Source organism: Gigantopelta aegis, chromosome 12 (genome assembly GCF_016097555.1).
Source record: "Gigantopelta aegis isolate Gae_Host chromosome 12, Gae_host_genome, whole genome shotgun sequence".
Classification (NCBI taxonomy): Eukaryota; Metazoa; Mollusca; class Gastropoda; order Neomphalida; family Peltospiridae; genus Gigantopelta; species Gigantopelta aegis.
In genome coordinates, this window is record NC_054710.1 from 47,932,907 (window position 1) to 47,954,275 (window position 21,369).

Here is a 21,369-nt window from a genome sequence, read left to right on the forward strand (position 1 = left end):
AATAACAAACGGCTAGTCAACTGTAACCCCCCGAGCAGCAAATCTACAGTTATAGATAAAACAGTTATCAAACTCGGACTAGGTAAACTCATGTCAAGTTAACCAATGCAAAAGCTTAATGTGTAACGAAACTAAACGAATTTTTTTAAAATTAAATATAATAAAATTATAACTGTCCCCTGCCCCCCCCCCCACACACACACCCCCCACACAACCCACCCCCGATCCGTAATTAGGTCGAGCTGAGTAGGAATGGAAGTGTGTGTGTGGGGGGGGGGGGGGGGTGACAGTAGCCGAGTTAGCAGTCAGTAAATCCGACCTGTTTGATATTCAGAACAATTAGTGGCGCCATAATGATTGATAACAGTCTGATCGTTCGACAACATTCTTAATGGTGTTATAACTGAAAATGAAATATCTGAAACAATCTTAAAGTTAAAAAATAACAAAGCTCCAGGTGCCTATGGAATACTTAACGAATATCTCAAAAAATCTTCTCCTCTGTTAATCCCAGTCTATTTTAAGTTGTTTAATATTATATTAGACACGGGTATCATACCAGACAGCTGGACAGTGGGGATAATTAAACCAATATATAAAAATAAAGGTAACCCACAGGATCCCGACAACTATAGAGCTATAACTCTAATCAGTTGTGTTGGTAAACTGTGTACTGCCATTATTAATAACAGACTAAACCTTTTTGCTACTGAAGTAAACTTAATAAACAGGAATCAGGCTGGATTTCGCAAAGGTCATTCAACGAGCGATAACATAATTATGTTGTATGCATGTTTTACTGTCGATGTATCTGTCGTTTAGTAAACAAATTATACTGTACTTTTGTTGATTTTCGAAAGGCTTTTGACTCTGTCTGGCGTACGGGGCTATGGAGAAAATTAAAAAAATGTCAGATTAAAGGTAAATGTTTTAAAATAATTTTTAATTTGTATAGAAACATTAAATCATGCGTTGAAATTAATAATAAGAAATCTGATTTTTTTCCCCCCTTGTCTAATAGGCGTGAGGCGGGGAAAAATTTATTACCATTTTTATCTTCCATATTTCTAAATTATCTTGAAGATTTTTTAAAAATGCTTAAAGGTTCTCCTCTGGAAATAATTAAAGAAAACTGCCAAAACAAATTACATATATTTATTGAGATTTTCGTACTATTATATGCAGATGATACTGTAATTTTCTCCGAAACTCCTGAAGGTATGCAACATGCTTTAGATATATTTGATGACTATTGTAACTCTTGGAATCTTAGCATTAATGTGAGTAAAACAAAAGTTGTGATTTTTAGCAAGAGGAAGTCGAGGTCTAATGTTGAATTTATGCTGCAAGATGAACGATTGGAAATTGTGGATTATTACTGTTATTTAGGAATTTGTTTTAAATATAATGGGAATTTTTTGTAGACCAAGCTCAAAAAGCACTTTTATACGGAACAATAGCATACCAGTTCATATACAATTAAAACTTTTTGATTCATTGGTTGAATCGATTTTATTATATGGATCAGAAATTTGGGGTTATGAAAATTTACAAATAATAGAAAAAATTCATCTCCAGTTTTGGAAACGGATTTTGAAGGTAAAAAAAAGTACCCCAAATTTTATGGTATATGGAGAATTAGGAAGGTTCCCTTTAGAAATACAAGTAAAGTTACGAATGGTGTCATTTTGGAGTAAACTGGTTAAAGACGAAAATAAACTTAGTAGTATTTTATATAAATTAATGTTCTCTTTAAACAGTGGTGAAGGAAATCAATTTAAATGGTTGAAATTCATGAAAAAGTATTTTCGATAACTCGGGAATGGGGTACATCTATACCAATCAAAATAATGATTTCAAATCGTATAACCAAGAATTAAAACAAAACCTCTGTGATCAATTTATACAACAGTGGTTCTCGGAAATTACAAACTCTTCTAGGGGTCAATTTTATACATTATTTAAAACAGAATTTTATTTCGAAACCTATTTGTCGAGATTATCGTACCAAAATAGATGCTGGATAACTGACTTGCGTACGTCAAATTTAAGATTACCAATCGAAACTGGCAGATGGTTTAAAGGGACACACCCTAGTTACGGCTAGTTGTTAACCATTACGGCGTTGTTTTTCGCTATTAAACCCATTTTTTCACAAATAAAATTGCACTTTACTTACCGTTTATTATTTAGAATATACATTTCCATTCACCTGAAGTGTTTTTTGGTAATCCTGGTTTTTGTAATACCACAAAATGCATTTTTCGTATTTCATAAATCGCACGCACGTCTGAGAAAAAACCGTTGAGCAGACAAGGTCTAATCTATTTTTAGAGGGGATATTTCCATTTCAATGTCACAGACGTTGGTATATCACGTGACCGTTATCATTTTGGTTCGGTTTGTTTTCTCGTGCACGGTTCGCGCAATCAACATCCGATTTGTTGTTGTTCATTTGTGAGATTTTTCTTCACAGTTCGTGAACATTTTCAGTAACAATAAAGTTCAGACAAGTAAGTGTCTCAATACAAAACGTTACAAACCCTTAAAACCAATCATTTTGCAAAGTCTTACGATATCTGGAGAGGGGATACAACAAGGACAGAACAGTTGGAACATGTCCAGGAGAGGTGAAAGAAACGCACCCCAAGTCTGTGAAATGTGTCGTGACGTAGGCATTGTTGTGCTTCGAGCGACATCTACCGGTGACATCAGAATACTAACTTTCAAAATTATTTCAAGCAATTGGGACATGGGGATTCCCATGGTATTTATCGATATAAAACCTGCTTTTTCACTCCATTTGATAAAAACGTGATCTAAGTGTGTTACAGCTTTGTAGATTAACCAAATTATAATTTATTTTCGCTGGATGGAACTAGGGTGTGCGGCTTTAACGTTCCTAGAGAAAATAGAATAAGCAAACTTTGTGATACCGATATTGGAGATGAATACCATTATTTATTTAATTGTAAAAATTATAATATTGAAAACATTAGAAAAAAATATATTTAGAGAATAACTAACGAGCTACGAGGAATTACGGATTATCTGTCCCGAGTGAATTAATGTTGTAAACCCGAGCCTCTGGCGAGGGTTTTACAGCATTAATTCACGAGGGACAGATAATCCGTAATTCTTCGTAGTGAGTTGGTTATTCTCTTTATTACCCATTGTCAATCTTTAACGATTTTAAAAGTATATTTACGTTCTCGCTGATGTAACAACTAACAAGCTTTACCAGCCATAACAATATATTCATACGCGCCGTTACCGGTGCACACCCAACAGTATCCACCAAAGAATAGTTAAAAAAACAAAAACAGTCAAAATAATAAAATAAAAATATTTTTAAAAATTTGTACATATATTTTGATTTTTAATTCCGTAAATGTTCGTATCGTATAAAAATATTTGAAGTTCGTAGTAATAGTTTGACCGATAAATGGAATCATGAATGAACAAAAAGTAGTCCCGGCAGTATGTAATTGCCAATCAAATCTTGTCTTTTTAAAGCCAGCCAATCAGTGACTGTAGAAGCAATCTGCACACTGTGCAGAGATCGAAAAAATATTACCCCGTATATTTGAGCCCATATGGGTAATAAAAAACAATATTATAGAATTAATCCTAGCGTTTTTAAAATGAAAGGTATGCTGTCATTATGTAATGCACCATTATTAAAAAGCCTAGCTATATTTATTAAAAGATTATCTTGTCTTGTGAATTGACGTTTCTCCGCATATTTTAGCTATTTTATTTGCATATCTTGTGTTCTGTTAATTATAGATACTTCTATGTTGACGCCTGTTCTTGTCATGTATGTTAATTATGTATTTGAAAATGTCCTCTTGTTACACATTGTAATGTGTCTGAGTGTTGTTTAATAAATCTATAAATAAATAAAAAAATCTTGGTACAGTTTAGACTAAATGAACACTTAGGGACTGAATTATTTGTCCGGTGTTAAGTTTAGAGAGGTTTCCGGTTTAGAGAGGTTTCCGGTTTAGAGAGGTAAACTTTAGTATTAAAATTGTCCGGTGTAGAGAGAATTCCGGGTTTAGAGAGGGTCCGGTCTTGAGTGGTTTCACTGTTTGTGTGAGTGCGAGTGCGAGTGCGTGTGCGTGTGCGTGAGTACATGTGCGTGTGTGCGTGTGCGTGTGCGTGTGTGTGTCAATCTAATTAAAATTAGCTACACTGGTTAATTACTAATTTTAATCAGATTAGTATATGTATTCGCATTAATAATATGACGCATTATTTCTATGTTTTGTCTATGTGTCCCACGTTATTAAAACAAAACAAACAAAGATTAAAATTCTAACATATATCACAACTGGAAAACAATTCCTTGCAGGAAAGTCTGACTAATTGTTGACTAGTGCAGCAAGCTATGTGTCACACTCTTTTATTCATTTCATTTCAACTTATTTTCGTGCTTATATCCAATTAAGGTTCAAGCACGCTGTCATGGACACACATCTAAGCTATCTGGGCTGTCTGTCCAGGACATTGGGTTAGTTGTTAGGTGGTTAGTGAGAGAGAAGAGGGTGTAGTGGCCTTATACCTACCCAATGAGCCCTTAAGAACTCGCTCTGGATTGGAGCCGGTACCGGGCTGCGAACCCTGTACCTACCAGCCTGTAGTCCGATGGCTTAACCACTACGCCACCGAGGCCGGTACACTCTTTTAAAACAAAGATTAAAATTCTAATATATTTATAAAACAACTGGAGCACAATTCATTGTAGACGAGACATACTAATTGTACAATAATCTAACAAGATGCCAGCCATGCGTGATGATTGCAGGGTCTTTGGCTATTCTATCAGAACAGAACAGAACAGAACAGAACAGAACTTTATTACACTCTAAGCCATCGTTCGATGGCATTTGAGGAACACATATATACATACATATCAGCGTCAAGATAACAGGCTTCAATAAAACAAATAATTCATATACTGTACATACTAGAAGTCTTAGGAGGAACAGAAAGTTTTGTTAATAATAGTTATAAATTTACATAGCTTTCTAAGGATGCCAATTTTTTTACAATTAAAAAGCTGCTTAAATTTATGAATATTTGGTCTAATGGTATAATATTTATGAATATATTTACATCTTTCTTCAGTAAATTTTATACAAACAAATAAATAATGAAATGCATCACCAACGTCATCAGTAGAACAATAAATACATTTTCTCTCTGCATATAAAATATTGGACCACCTTCCTGTCTCAGTAGGTAAAAAGTGATTAGCAATACGAAATCTAAGAAATACATTACACATAGTTTTATCCAATATATTAAAATACTTTTCAAAATTTAAAAGCCGACACGATACATCGCCTGTGAATGGGTTTTAACACGCTAATCCTGAGGTTGGCCGTTTCTTTGATTTCACTGTTCAAGTTCATTGCAACTTAGTTGGGTGAATTGTTCTTTTGTTATGACTTTGAAATATGTCTACATTCTTAGGAACATAATATGCTTGGAGTTGATCTCACCAAAAGCACTAAGGACTAAACAGGTTAACTGATGTGTACACATATATGTTAGTTAATTTCATGTCGCATTTTAGTCTGCCCACCGTCACTCGCATTAATTTAGGGACGCGCATGTATGTATGTATGTATGTATGTATTTGTATGTGTATGTGTATGTGTGTGTGCGTGCGTGCGTGCGTGCGTGTGTGTGTGTATCAAACAGATAACAATCCAATATGGAACCTTCAGAATATTTCAACGTGTGCTTAAATACTTTTAAAACCTTTAATGATTTTTTTTTTAAGTTTATCATCGAGGGATTGTTCAATACTTCGACGTTTAGTTTCACGTCCCATGTTGAAAATCGATACAATACAACGAACTCTGACGTCTTTTGAACACCACAAAGCCAACATTATGTTTGCCTACTATTTATTTTGCGAAGTAAACGGTTTTAAAATAAAGTCGTATTCAAACAACAGGAAGACAGCGGTTTAAATTCAATGTTGTTTAGTCGATCCGTGAGAAAAAACTATAAATATTTTTGCGAAGAATATCAAAGCTACCACGCTGTCATCTTTGTTTCCTTCAGTGGTATTTGCCAAACGTACCCAGTTACCTGTAACGGTGATTATGTATTCAATGGCTAGCGGTAACAAGTGCATATTGTCTAAGCTATGTTCGCAGTCGGATAATCAATTCGAAGACGGCGAAGTGGTTTAAACAATATTCATTGACCTATATTAATGCCTCTCCACACATACTTTGTTACATACAATTTATAATATACACATATAGCAGTTGACATGTTCTTCAGAGAATTAGAAACAATTAAATAATTTGCACACAAACATAAAAACAAGTCTAAATGACCATTAAATTAATATACTTGTCCATGCGTGCACGTGCCCACGTACATAAATATACCCGATTTCCTAAGATTAACTTACATCAGTGATTCTCGCCCACAGTACAACAGCCAAACTTGCAAGTGACAATGTAATGTAGGATAAATGGCTTTAAGAAATTAAAACGTGAATCGTTCTGACAATTCGAAAAAGTTATGAATAGATTCTGCCAGACGTAAATTAAGGTCCAGAGGGTAATCATTATTACCACGTAGCACTGTATGGAGATCAAACCCACCATTATAAAAATACATTGCTGTACGAATGTTATCATACAGAGGACAGACAAATAGGAAATGTAACGTATCTTCATATAGATGCCCATAACTACAAATGGAATTATCATAAATATGTCTTGTATATCTATAAGCGTTGAGGTCAATGCATTCTAAACGAAGTCTACTATGAATTATTTGGTTTAAGCGTGATCCGAATTCTAAACATGTCTTATTTAACCCATTTATCTGCGGGGATATACAATTTTTAAATTTTCTAAAAGATTCTATGTGTCTTATATTTTCATCAATACTATTCCAGTCACGAACTGCTGAGGGTAAAAACGATTTTCTGTATAATTCTGTTCTTGCGTGAATATATTGGAATTGGTCAGCATTACGGAGTGAGTGATTTCCAGAAACTGTTTGGGGTACCAGCGATGATAAATACTGTGGAGTTATGCCTTTATCCATTTTATAAAAGGTACATATTTTGTGAATTACACGACGTTGGTTTAAAGGACTGAATCCAGTTTTGCTATAAATTTTCTCATGACTTGTTCCCTTAACAGCACCACATATTGTACGAAGGGCGTCCAACTGAAGTGTTTCTAATATATTTGCTTGGGCTTCTGTACAATTATCCCAAATATAATCACAATAGTCAAATACTGGCAAAATAAAAGATTTATATAATGTTTCTAGTGTTTTCCTTTTTAGGCGATACTTTAAACTACGGAGACAATTTATCATTGGGCTAACTTTATAAACAAGCTGTTCTATGTGACAATGCCACTGGCCGTCCATTTGGAATGTAAGACCAAGATGTTTATGATTGTTTACATCAGTTATTTTTGAATCTCCTAAGAATATATCTGGTTGGATCTGCTTGTGGATCTTTCTAGAAAATGTTATTGATTCTTTTTTTTCTGGTGAAAATTTAACCTGCCACTTCTCTGCTCAGCTTGATAACAAACTAAGCTGTACGACACCCCACTTGATAATCATCTAAAACTACATAGAGAGAAGTGTCGTCTGCAAATAATTTAATATTACTCTCAATATTCTCCACTATATTATTTATATAAACTAGAAATAAAGTGGCCCTAGCACTGATTCCTGAGGCACTCCTGCAAAAATAGGCTTATTATCAGATTTAAACCCATTGATCACAGTCTTCTGCATTCGTTTTTCTAAGTAACTTTCAAACAACAGTAAAAGTCTTCCACTAATTCGCTTAGTCTGTAATTTATATAATAATCCTTTATGTCACACACGATCGAAAGCCTTACTAATATCACAGAATACCGCTTTGACTTCTTTGCCCTCATCCAATGTTTGTAAAATAAAATTATAAAGATCGGTCAATTGATACAATGTACAATCCACCAGACCTAAATCCAGATTGCAAATTAGATATTATATTGTTTTCCAAGAAGAAATTGGATACATATTTTAAGACACACGTTTCGAATATTTTTGATAAACAACTGGTGAGAACCACTGGTCTGTAATTATTACACAAGTGAATGCTCCATTTCTTATGGATTGGACTTATAAACGATTGTTTCCAAATATCAGAAAAAATGGAATATATTAAAGACATGTTAAACAATTTTGTAAGTGGTTTGATTAGATGTTTTCCGAAAATTTTAATAATTTTATTACCAATCATATCTGGACCGTTAGCTTTTCTTACATCTAATGACTTCAATATATCGTTTAACTTTTCTTCTTTTATTGAGATATCACTCAATTTGTTAATGGCTTTATATTTATCTGGTACATCTTTATCCGGATGTTCAACTCTGGCTTGAGTAATAAAATAATCATTCAATATATTTACAATATCTTCCGCCTCTTCATAAACAATTCCACCACATTCGATTAATGGGATCGTATATTTGGAGTTATCCTTTTTATTTAAATATTGTTTAAGGACCTGCTACCAAACTTTACTACCATGTTCATTATTTAGAACATTATCCAATTTTGTATTATAATCAGCTTTAGCTTACGACATTTGCAAGTACTTTATTTCGCGCCTCCCTAAAGGACTCCCAATCCTTCGGTGTATTTCTATCTTTAGCCTTCTTGTGATATTTATTTCGTTTTCTCATTAATTTTCTAATATTTCCATTCATCCACGGAGCATCATTACGCCTAATAGTAACAGTTTTGTGTGGAATAAATTCATTACAAAAATGTGTTATAGTATCAATTAATAAGTTTGCTATAATATTTATATCTCTACTAATAAATATACTTTCCCAATCATAATGTTGTAAACTATTTTGTAAACCTTGGTTATTGGTATTTTTATAATCATAAATTTGGTAACAATTTGCTTTTTTAGTTTTAAAATTGAGAAGAACGTAGCACAGTGATCACTACAAAATGGAGGCAATACACCCTTTTCGAATACCATCTCAATGGACGAGACAAAAATCAAATCGATAAGCGTTCTAGAAGTTGGTGTGGTTCGTGTCGGCTTGGTAATAATCTGATACAATCCAAAGAACTGACAAAAGTGATCAATATGAGGATGGAATGGACGTAACAAATCTTCATTAAAATCACCTATGACAACAGTTTTAATCATCTTATCATTCGCAGATTGTAATGAATCAGAGATTAAATCCCAATATGCTTTATTATAATCAGATCGGTAAAAACAGCCAACAAGTACATTCTGATTCTTAAAGCAAATGGTAATCCACACTGCTTCAAGGCCGTCTTGTTCTATGTCTGGCATTTGCTTAATATAAAACATTTCTTTGACATGAATAACCACACCACCACCTCTAGTCAACCGATCTTTACGGACAGGAGCATGGCATCCCGGAATAACTATTTCATTATTTGTAATATTTGGATTCAACCATGATTCAGAAATACAAATTATTCATAACTATTAAGTTCGACATTAATTAAATCAAGTTTGTCTCTTAAACTACAAACATTCAAATGAATAATGGATATATGATTACCATCTGGTCCTGGATTTGGATGTACATCACCACAACATAGTAGAAATACTAAGGTCATACGAATACCGACTAGACCAAAACAATGGAACAAATAAATTAATACATAGGTACTTATAATCATCTCTAAGTTATCACCTGCATGTGAAGACGGCGAAGTGACTTCACTAAACAATTATTAGTCGCGCGATAATGATTGACAATAATTGTTTGATCGCCCGATTGTCAGAGATAGAGTAGCACTAAATAAAGAGTTTGGGGCTGAATTATTCGTCCGCCGTTTAGTTTACAGAGGTGAAATGAACAGAATTTTGAAAATAGCAATTTTTAAAAGAACTTAGTAGGATTAAAAAACAATAATTAAAAAAAAAAAAAAATAATAATAATTTACAAGCCAAAAATAAAATGAATTGATTCGGCCGAATATTTATATAATTTGGAGCATTTCTGAAGGACAGTCCAGAAATAAATAAGAGAAAGAAGAGAGGATCGGACTATTTAATAATATATATAAAAAAAGGGTAATTTCGACATAAAATTTGGAACGAAGGTCTAAAAGTTTAAAGTCCGATCTATATGTCCACGCGAGTGGCCTCGTTAAGGCCGTTAGGGGAGAGGTTGGCGACTACTGCGAGCCGATGTCCGGAGTTGCAGTCAACGATGGGATGAGTTGCTTCTTAGAGAGCAGATCTCTGATGACCACGAGGTAACCGGCGCCGCAGATCGTCTTGACGATCCTGTGGATTGTTAAATTGTCCATCTTGTAGAGGAGGATCGCTTGTCGGTAGGTCTGCTGGCGCCGGTGCGTCGTTGAGCTCTGGAGCCGTAGGTTGTGGAGCTCGAAGTGGCTCTCGTCTGGCAGCGGTCTCCAGTGCTGGTTGCAAAACCGGCCTCTCAGCTTCGCCGTATCGGTCGTGTCGCCCTGGACGTAGTCCCAGTACTGAGCCTTAAGTTTCCCCAAGGCCAATTGCCAGGTATGTACGTCCTCCTCCGAGAGTGTCGTCTGTTGGACAGGCTGGCTTGCAGGAGATGTTGCTTTCCTCTTGACGACCGCAGGGCGCTTCTCAATGGGAGTGGTCTGTATAGTCGACCGCTTCACCGGAGGCGCTGGAGTGGAAGTGTATCGAGGCGGCTGCGACTGGGCCATGGCAGTGTCCAACAGGTCGCTCGGCACCTCCGCGGTCGATTCAGCCGGTGGCGTCTTCTACCTCTTCGGTGAAGCGGGGGGTGGCGAAGCAGACGGGACCGCCACTAACGGTTGAGCCGCCAGCGTTGGTGCCCCCCCCCACCCCCGAGCCGCCCCTGCAGCGCGTTCATTCCTCCGTCCTCCTCTTCCTCTCCTCTTCTTATTGGAGTTCGCGTCCCCGTACACCAAAGTCACGGTCGCCCATGACCAGATATACGCAACGCGGAACTCCAACAACATTCCAAAGCTTGCCATAAGTCCCCCCAGGTGGGGGGGGGGGGGGGGTAAGTTCAAAGCGCACGTCGACACGTCTAGCTTCCTAGCTGTCTCTCAGTGGAATGTACAGTCAGAGACCAAGCTATGTAATTTTTTGGCAATCGCCGAGTGCTCCACAAGGCTCAATGGGTAGGTGTAAACCACTTGCACCGATCAGTGATCCATAACTGGTTCAACAAAGGCCATGGTTTGTGCTATCCTGCCTGTGGGAATCGCAAATAAAAGATCCCTTGCTGCTAATCGGAAAGAGTAGCCCATGTAGTGGCGACAGCGGGTTTCCTCTCAAAATCTGTGTGGTCCTTAATCATATGTCTGACGCCATATAACCGTAAATAAAATGTGTTGAGTGCGTCATCAAATAAAACATTTCTTTCTTTTTTTGGCAATCGCCGACCACCACAAAATAGTCAAAGATTTCCGCTCTAATACCACAACTATCCTATGTTTGACGTCAAATACATTTACATCAACAATTTTCGAGTTCCTTGATTAAAAATAAATAAATCAGATATTAATCACTAATACGCACACTACAGAAAGAAACCCGACAGCACCCACATTCAGCTTAGCTTCGGCAAACTCCGGACAGCAGAATTCTAAGTTCGCCAACCTATTGCTACTATTCCACACAGACCACGAATCCCACGAATCGCTACGAATTGATAAATTTTAGGATTCGTAGTTGAATCGTAATCAGTTCGTGAAGTTCTTAACTGATTCGCATTTATTCGTAGTCAGTTCTTGCAATTCTTGAGCGATCGGGAATTCGTGGCAAAAGTTTTGAGCTGTTCAAAATTTTGGCCACGAACTCCCAATTCCAAAAAATCGTAATTAATTCGTAACAAATTCGTAGTGCATTCTTAGGCATTGTAACTGAATCGTAATCGATTCGTAGGCATTCGTAGGTATTCTTAACTCAATCGGGGATTCGTGAATTGGAGGCTGTGACCACGAATCGGCTACGAATCTGTCACGAATCCCACGAATACACGCCGAAGCAGGTACGAAGCAAGTAAGAACTATCTACGAATTCACAATAGCGTACGAATCAGCTACGAATCCGCTACGAATCCCACGAACCAATCACGAATCAGCTACGATTGCCGGCGAATTGGGTATATAAGGAGTTTAACATTGATTTCAGGTCAATTAGCTGCTTCTGCCATGAGCTCAAGACGAACTCCACAAATCAGCAAGATGCCAAAAAAAGCTGCAGCCAAGGGCAAGGGGAGAGAGAAGACCAGCAAGAGAACCAGGAAAGCGGGAGAAGAAGGCAGCCCCCTCAGAGTACCTACCCCTCCACCTGCAGATGAACCAGCTCCAAAAGTGGAGGAAGATGTGGCAGATTCAGCAGCAGAGTCAGTGGCTGGTGATGTTGGTGATGATGAACTAGCAGCTTCTTCCCAGTCCAAGAGCAAGAAGGCCAGGGTCTTGTCGAACCTCACAGAGAAAGAACAAGATGATGTGGCCCTCTTCCTTGAGAGGAATGACTTCTTCTAGAACAAGAGGCGGACAGACCACATCTTTGCCTCTAAAAAGAATAAGGCGTGGGAAGACCTGGCCCGGGAGATGGGGAAGGAGGTGAAGGCACTGACTATATTTTTTGAGAGCATCCGTACCCAGATAGGGAAACTCAGGAGGAAGAAGAGTGGGCAGGCAGCTGTTGAGATGACAGACCGCCAACAGTGGATATGGACCGATTCCAGTTTCTGCTGCCCCACATCCGATAAGTCACCCGCCGCACAGTCCAGCGCTTCCGGAGTGGCGCCACCACCAGCCAGGGTGAGGAGGAGTCCCAGTCTCCAGTGACCACCACTCCCGGGAGCTCGACTGTGACGGTGTCCAGCACCAGGGGAGCCAGAGGCAGATTGAGGGAGGCCGAAACCCTGGACCAGGAGCTGCACACCTGCAAGGACCGCCAGGAGAAGCTGTTACAGATCCTGCAAGCCCCTGCTGTGCCCGACATCCCCCACCCGGAGAGGTTAAAGTTCGCTGAGTACCTCGGGTATGCTTTCCAGAACCAGAAACTGAACATTTTAGTGGTAAAAACGAGCATTTATAAACACTAATAACATATATAGTAAAACATTTAAACATCAAAATATCAACAGTCATCATTCAATTATCACTCACTCCCGCTAGTCTCCCTTGCCACGGAACTGAACCTGCTTCACTGTTAAAAGAGGCCTTAAGATAGTCCCTCATCACTTTGCCCACACGATTGTCTCTATTAGGTGCCTGGGCCTGGGCCTGGGATATCTCCTCCACCTGTTGGTCTGCCCTCCAGGCACCAGGGATGATGTTGTTGTCCTCAACCTCCCGGTCCACCTCTGAATTTCCAATGGTAGGGAACCTGATCCTGAGCTAGTTGTGGAAGATGACTCCTGTCTCCACCAGTAACTGCACCACTTTAGGTCCTTTATCCAGAGTGCCCAGGAAGCATCTCCATCTGTTGGCCAGTATTCTGAAACCATTCTCCACCACACGTCTGCCCCTGGAAAATCTGTAGCTGGCCACCAGCATGTCATTGTCCAGACCCCTCCTGCCATAGGGTTTCATAAGGAAAGTCCTCAGGGGAAAGTCATCTTCCCCCAGGATGTAGTAGGGTGTGTCTCTGTCATCATTGGGCAGGGGATCGCTGTCAGGGAAGTTCATGGTGTTGTCATCAATGCACTCTTTCAGTTCTGAAGCACCAAACAGCTGTCCGTCGGATTGATGACCTTCTCCACCAGTGTCTATCCAGATAAACTTATAATCTGCATCCACAAGGGCCAGCAGCACCACGGAGAAGAAGCCTTTGTAGTTGTAGAACACACTGCCTGAGTTGTGTAGTTTCCTGATGGCTATGTGCTTGTCATCCAAGGCCCCCAGGGCATGAGGAACATTCCACCGGTCTTGGAACTGCTGGCAATGGCCTTCCAGTCCTCCTAGGTCCTTAGCAGTGGCATAACTTCATCCTTTAGCTCCTGTATGATGGCCTGACAGACTTCCTGCACAGTCCATACCACTGTGCTGTAGCCACATCGGAAGTCATACTGGAGGGTGTGATACCGGTCTCCTGTAGCCAAGTGTCTGAGGGTCATGGTCAGCTTCATTCCGGCATCTAGGGCTGGTCTCATGTGGGTGTCCCTCCTCTGGATGACTGGCCTAATCCTGTTGAGTAGCTCATCAAACATTTGGGGTGGCATTCTCACATAGTTGGCAAAGGCATTCTCATCTTCCACCCTCAGCTCCTGCATCAGTCTGTTGTAGTGACCATATCCTAGCCTTCTAGCTGGTGTCAGCCACGGTCTAACCCACCACCTGGGGACTCTTCTCCTTCTTCTTCGAAGCAGTGTTCTTCTAGCTATCAGCAGCTGGTGTTGATACTCCAGTTCCAGTACTACAGCTGCTCTACGTTGAACATCCATTTTGAAACTGATGCTCAAGCAGGGGTGAGGGCCTTTTTATACCTATCTTGAGGGAAAAAACTGTCAAGAATAGTGACGAATTCAATTTTAATCGTACCTGATTCTTAGATGCATTCGGCATATTCTTAACTGCTTCGTAACCGATTCCTAACATTCGTGCAGTATACGTAATTGATTTTTGTAAATAGTAGTGAATTCTCGACAATATTCGTGCGATTCGAGCCGAATCCCACGAATATTCGTAACTCTATCGTACCTGTATCGTAACTGAATCGTAGAGCGTCACGAATTGGACCATTCTAATTTGCAAAATTCCACGAATGCCGTCTCATACTATAATACGACAAATGCCCGACAATCACAAAAAAGAAAAAAAGAAAAGAAGTTAGTTTTGTGTAACGACACTAACAGAGCACATTTTATCATTAATCATGGGCTATTGAATGTCAAATATTTGATAATTTTATCAGTGTTAGAGAGGAAACACGCTACATTTTATCATTAGTAGCAAGTGATCTTTTATATGCACCATTCCACAGACAGGATAGCACATACCATGGCCTTTGTTATACCAGTCGTGGTGTTCTGGGTGAAGCGAGAAATAGCGCAATGGACCCACCGACGGGGATCGATCCCAGACCGACCACACATCAAATGAGCGTTTTACCACTGGGCTGTGGACAATCACCAAATTGACAGAGTGGTACACACACACACACACACAGAGAGAGAGACAGAGAGAGAGAGAGAGAGAGAGAGAGAGAGAGAGAGAGAGAGAGAGAGAGAGAGAGAGAGAGAGAGAGAGAGAGAGAGAGAGAGAGAGAGAGAAAATATTACATTCACGTTTTCTCAAGGTGAAAAACGTATTTGATCTACGAGTCGTATGCCTGCTTGACATGTGCATCACGCTGGCATATCAAAGGCCGTGGTATGTGCAATCCTGTCTGTGGAATGGTCCATAGGCCTATAAAAGATCACTTGCTACTAATGATAAAATGTAGCACGTTTCCTATCTAACACTATGATAAAATTACCAAATATTTGACATCTATGGTGAGCTGAAATTACTCTTTGAATTGTAGTCTCAGTGGAGCAATGAGGAGCAAGAGTAACAGCTCCCCTATAGGTAGCACTAAACCAAATAACTTCCGGCTGGGTCAAAGTTCGAGGTGCACCCAACTTTTGATAGAGAAGTGAACACCACAAGTCCCGTGATTGATGATAAGGAAGACAGCAGACGTGAATGTAAGCGAGGGGATTCGAGTGTCAAACACACTCCTGCTCAAGCAGATATTCTGTTTTCTTTTCAATACGTTTTCTGGGGGAACATGTTTCGACCCTCCCCCTCCCAATAAACTTCGCTCACCAGTCTAGATCACACGCCCCCTGCTCAAGTTCCTGCACAAGCACCCAGAAGTAAACCAAATAACTCCCGGCTGGGTCAAAGTTCGAGGTACACACAATAGAGAAATGAACACCACAAGTCCTGTGATTGGTGATAAATGTGAGTGTGTTAGTTGTATATATAAACAATTGGTTTCATCTGGGCAAAAAATGTATGCAATTTTATTTTATCTAGTACCATTGTGTCAAGTAGTCTTGTGCTTGAAACATGTATGGGGTACCTGTAAAAAAACCCACAGAACTCGAATTTTGCGCGGAACTAGGGTAGTCGTTATCTCAGAAATGAGCAGCTTGACCCCCATTATTTTTTGAGTCACTTTAAGAGTGAGGGGTGGTAGTATTTATATCTGTGGTATTTATGTCGATTGTTACACTGCAGGTAGGATGTTTAGCCACATATGTTACTATTGTCGTCTATGGGATTTGATTTCATAGTATACACCCATAAACAGTTAGGTCTGGAGGTTATAATAGTTAATGCATTTGGCTTTTTATCATATCTAACTGTAAAAACGTCTGGAGGATGGTGGGAGGAGTCATTTCACTGCATCATTCAACAGGTTTCTCCTTTAACGCATGGAACTGAACACACATTTTGAAAGCCTAGTTATGACCCTTTTAACCACTATGCCACAAAGACGCCTCATTTAAAAAATCACAGAAACAAGACCTTGGATATTATTGTACACTTTATTTCTGTGTAGTTAATTGAATTCAAACTTTAATGCATTCTGCTTCAAGGAGGAATCGACATCACAAACACTTAATACCATTCAATATTCAGACACTGTAAAATTGTGTGCATCTCAGTGAAAACAACAGATAGTAATATCACAGGTGAAATTTAACAACAGCCTACCATAAAATAACTCCAGTGTTGTTCCTGCAGCCAGGATTTTATATTGGGGGGGGGGGGGGGGGGGCATCAAACTGTCTAGTAGTCATTAACAATGGGTTGATGGGGAGGGGGGGGGGGGGCAGGTGAGGGTGTCAATGGTAGGGGACATAGGCATTACAGGCTCTCATTTTTTGTAGTGGGGCAAGGCTGATTTTTGCCAGAAGTGAATGAAAATGCCCGAAACTGGATAACAACATTTATTCATATTAACATTACTGCCAAACAGCTATATAGGTTTCAAACGAAACACTGCACATTTTTACAACCAATTTACAACTAATATTGTGGGAAGAATAATGGAAATACAGGGTAAAAAGGTATCGTGTTAGCATATTTTGCCTGAATATTTCTATTGTTTTTGCCCGAATTTGAGGATTTGCTCCAGCATTGAAGGTCAGAGTGCCCCCCCCCCACTTCATTTTTTTTTGGGGGGGGGGGGGGGCATAGAGGTCAATTGTCCAATCTAATATGTAATGATCTTTTAAACGTGTAAATATTATATGGTACTTGTGATTGTGTGTGTGGGGACTATGGAAAGAGATACCCTATTTTTTGTTTACTTCAGTTTTAAATAATAATAAAAAAGTACTAATTTTCAAAAATGGGCCTTAGGATCATTCACAGCTGTAAAGTGCCCCCCCCCCTCAATCCAACATTCTGAGATATACTTTACAGACAGCCATCTGTTATTTAAATGATTTGCTATTTGCCACTCTATACGAAAACCTTTGATGTTCAACTCTTAGTAATTTCTCATACACAATATTAAAAAATAAAAATGTGACATTAATGATATTTATGCAAATTTAAGCAACTGCTTACCGATAATATGCAAAGTTATAGTTGCAAGACTGTACAGGTAGGGGTGGTTTTGCAAAATGGTAGTTTAGGACAGTTTAATAAAAAGAGGCCTATACCATAACCATACCCTTCATAGAGTGACCCCACCCCAACTCCAAACAACAAAGCAGTGTCCACTCTCTTGCTGATCTGTAGAGTGCTGTACAGGTATATAAAGAAAACTACAATGGAAGAAATCAATTTGGAAATCTTCAAACCTAACTGGATATAATGAGAATGGATCACTAATTGAACAATATACATACTTTGCATAGGTTAGTGATATGGGGTGGGTGGAGAGGTATGTAATTATATATAATTAACGTTCTACTATTTACACTATAGGAAAATGGAAGGTAAAATTTACAACACCTTTTGAAAATAAGATAATAAATATTCCTTAATACAGAACAAAAGCGTATTACGTAAAAGGTAATTTATACTATTTTAAAGATTTTAATAAATCTATTTTACATTGGTTTGAGAGTAATATGTCTTTTTAATGAAACTGCAGGTACTTTTAAAACCTGAATACAGATAATGTTGTGATTAAAACAGAATTAAGTTTATGTCATAAGATCGAAGGGCACATAAGGTAAACAAGCAAAGTCAAGAATAAATATTGTACCAAGTGGGTCATGTCTCATGTCAAAAGGTTTCCACAGTTACCAACATACAGAAACAAACTGAACAGCATATCGTAAACTAATCTGTACAAATTATGAAATGACAACATCAAAAGATTACATTAGAAAATTTAGAGTAATTGGAATGTACTAATTAAGACAACATGATCAAAATTAAATAATAACACAGAAAAATAATAAATTGACACAAATTCAATTTCATTAAATATATGGGGAAATGTAACTTTTTAAGACATTTTGGGTTACACTAGTTTCATCTGTTAGGTTCGTTAACAAAGAAGTATGAATTTCTTGATTTACGGTAGGAAAACAGAATTTAAATAAAAATGTGGAATAAGTGTCAGGAATTATTGAAGAAATATTAAAAATCATCACCATGGACTTTGTTTACAATCTAATGCATATATACACTGTGTACAAATGAGGCCAGATATTGTTTATTTTATGTTTTATGGGTTAATTCTTACAAAATTCTCACACAATACAATGTCGGGAATTGAAATAAAAATAAAATTAAAATACCAGAAAACCGCTATGTCATATAATATAAAAACTGAAATAATTTATATTCTTTATGACATATAACATGTTACTTAATTCACACATATAACACTGAATTTATGTACTGAAAACAGTGTCCAAAGAATTCAAACTTTAATTTTAATTTTTTTTATTTAACACATGCAGTGGTTATAGAAAAGGAACTTTTTTCAAATTAATTTTTATTCTAAATGAAGAAAATTCATGTTGGCGGGCCTGTAAAACATAAAACACAAATATCTGGTAATGCAGGGGAGATAACTCTGATTTCAATGAAACATTTTTGATGACATTATAGCTCCTGTATATTGCTGTTTGAAATAGAATTCTCAACACACTTTCAGATTATACACACAGACAACAATCATTGTCAGTCCTCTGGTCCACATTTCATTCTTTTGGGTGTTTTTACTCGTAATTACAATTTAAAATTTCATAACATGCACTTTGATATTAACACAAAATAAATCTATGACAAAACTAGAAATACATGACAGTATATCCAATATGGACATTAATATGTCCTTGATTTTCGCGGAATTGTACGAACAGCCTTTTTGACTGTTATAAAATTGTGACTCTTTCGCTTGTAGGAAGCCATTCAAACACTTCACAAGTCATAAAAATAAATTAAAATGTAAATGTGGAAACCAGTCTATCATGGGAGATAATTTCCAACTCTCCTGTCACCAAATAATGTGAAGCAGACGCAACAACAACTGATGAAAATGATTTGGAATGATCTGTATACGTAAATCTTGTTTGTTTTGTACAGTCTGTAGCTTTGATATAAATTGTGTTATCTATCTAAACATTACAACTAAATCTACTGCTCCCCAGTTTCTTCACCGTCTGCAGGAGGAGCCTCCTCCTCCTGTGCTGTCATCTGCTCCTCACTCTCTTCCTGTCTACTAGTCTCCTCCTTCCCTTCCTCCTGTTTTGCTTCCTTTATTTCCAACACCTCTTTCCTGGCTTTAAACCCTTTGAACCCAGCCTGAATTTTCACTGCAGCTTTCTCAACTTCAGGGTCGTTGAGATCAATGTCAATTTCCTCTTTTTCACCTTCCTTCTGCTCCTGCCCTGTTGTTTCTTCTTCTGCCTTCTTTTCCTCCTCCTGCTGCTCACCAGCTTCCTGTTGCTCACCGGCTTCCTGTTGCTCACCAGCTTCCTGTTGCTCACCAGCTTCCTGTTGCTCACCAGCTTCCTGTTGCTCACCAATTTGCTCAGCACCTTCCTGTGTTGCCGACTGTTCTTTGAGTTCGCGACGCACCTTGTAACCCTTAAAGCCACTCTGAATCTTAATGGCCGCTTTCTCGATTTCAGGGTCATTGAGGTCGATATCTACTTCCTCTTCTTCCTTTTTCTCTTCCTCCTTAACGTCTGATGGTTCAGCTGTTTCCGACTCTGCTGCTTGTTCAGCCATCGTCTCCTTTAGAAAAAACGAGAACAAAAGAAAAATATGTAAGTCATGTTATTTAAAGGTATTGTACAGTTCAGTTGTAAAGAAATCAGGGGTCAAATTTGGCTGAAATTCTTGCTGGACATGTGACATGTGCATTGTCAGCTCACGATCTACTAGATGAGGGGGGAGAGGAGTCTGTGCCCACCAACCCCACACGAGGACAAAAATATACTTCTTTTTTTGGTACTCTATATAAATACTGTCACGGTAAAAATAGAGGCTGTGCATGAACCCGCACCCCAACCCAACTCCATGTATCATTCCTATAGACCTGCAGCTGTGAGCCCAAATGAAAAGTAGGCCTATTTGTATCAAATATTTTAACAGTTTTCTGGAGACTTTCCTAATTATTTTATGCTAGGCCATTGTAACAATGTTTTTGACTGACAAAGTCTTTTTAATAACTAAAATTATGTACATGCATGAATAATATTTTCTTGTTTACATCAGTGTCTGTATATATGTATGTTCCTGGTTGTTCTTATGTATGCAACCTGTCCAAACTAGCAACCTGTGTGAACTGGCAGGATCATGCAGACAGTTTGGGTGAAAACTGTCTAATCCAACACTCTTTTGTATTTTGGTACATTCAGTCTACACCCGTGTATTTGGTTTAGACAGAGTGCACTGTATATCAAGGGTTTTTGTATTCTAATACATTCTGTCTACACCTGTGTATTTGGTTTAGACAGAGTCCAGGTTTAGACAGAGTGCACTGTATATCAGGGGTTTTGTATTCTGTCCATGACTGTTGGCTCTACACTCCGGTCCAGTCACAGGGCTCTACACAGTGAGTAAAACACTTATCAATTTCATTAATGTATGATTTTCTTAACACTAACCCTTAGCTAAACTCATTTTCTTTCTGGGGGAGGCCCCCCATACCCCTTGTTGGCTGTGGATGCATTCAATTCCATAGCGCCATACTCAAAACACTGTTAATGATGACCAAGATGTCAAATGGTTGATTTTGTAGCTATGCGTGTGATGTTACATGAACATGACGTCAAAAGTCATAATCTGCTAGTATATATGTTTACGACTTTAATTGGTCGTCGTAATCATTATGCTTAAAAAAAAAAAATTAGCTCCAAAAGATAACTGTGG

At 38.2% G+C, this 21,369-nt stretch overlaps 2 protein-coding genes across 10 annotated transcripts in view; both read right to left on the reverse strand.

The window, feature by feature from the left end:
- Positions 1-13,425: 13,425 nt before the first annotated feature.
- Positions 13,426-14,471, reverse strand: LOC121386118 (putative nuclease HARBI1). Its single transcript, XM_041516916.1, has 2 exons — positions 14,067-14,471; positions 13,426-13,995 (listed from the first exon to the last, which is right to left on the reverse strand). The coding sequence occupies exons 1-2, from the start codon at positions 14,469-14,471 to the stop codon at positions 13,426-13,428; spliced, it is 975 nt and encodes a 324-aa protein (XP_041372850.1).
- A 2,080-nt stretch (positions 14,472-16,551) lies between these two features.
- LOC121386860 (abnormal spindle-like microcephaly-associated protein homolog) overlaps positions 16,552-21,369 on the reverse strand; it is a 158,397-nt gene continuing 153,579 nt past the window's right edge. For all 9 annotated transcript variants that reach the window (XM_041517889.1, XM_041517885.1, XM_041517890.1 and 6 more), the window contains one exon: positions 16,552-20,229. In XM_041517889.1, the coding sequence (XP_041373823.1) occupies positions 19,627-20,229 (603 nt within the window). In that variant the 3' untranslated portion in view covers positions 16,552-19,626. The remainder of the gene's footprint in view (positions 20,230-21,369) is intronic.

Coding starts and splice junctions, on each gene's coding strand:
- LOC121386118 (XM_041516916.1), bottom strand. CDS start 14,471: ATGGATGTTCAACGTAGAGCAGCTGTAGTACTGGAACTGGAGTATCAA. Junction 13,996..14,066: donor GATGTGGCTACAGCACAGTG/GTATGGACTGTG, acceptor GCCACTGCTAAG/GACCTAGGAGGACTGGAAGG.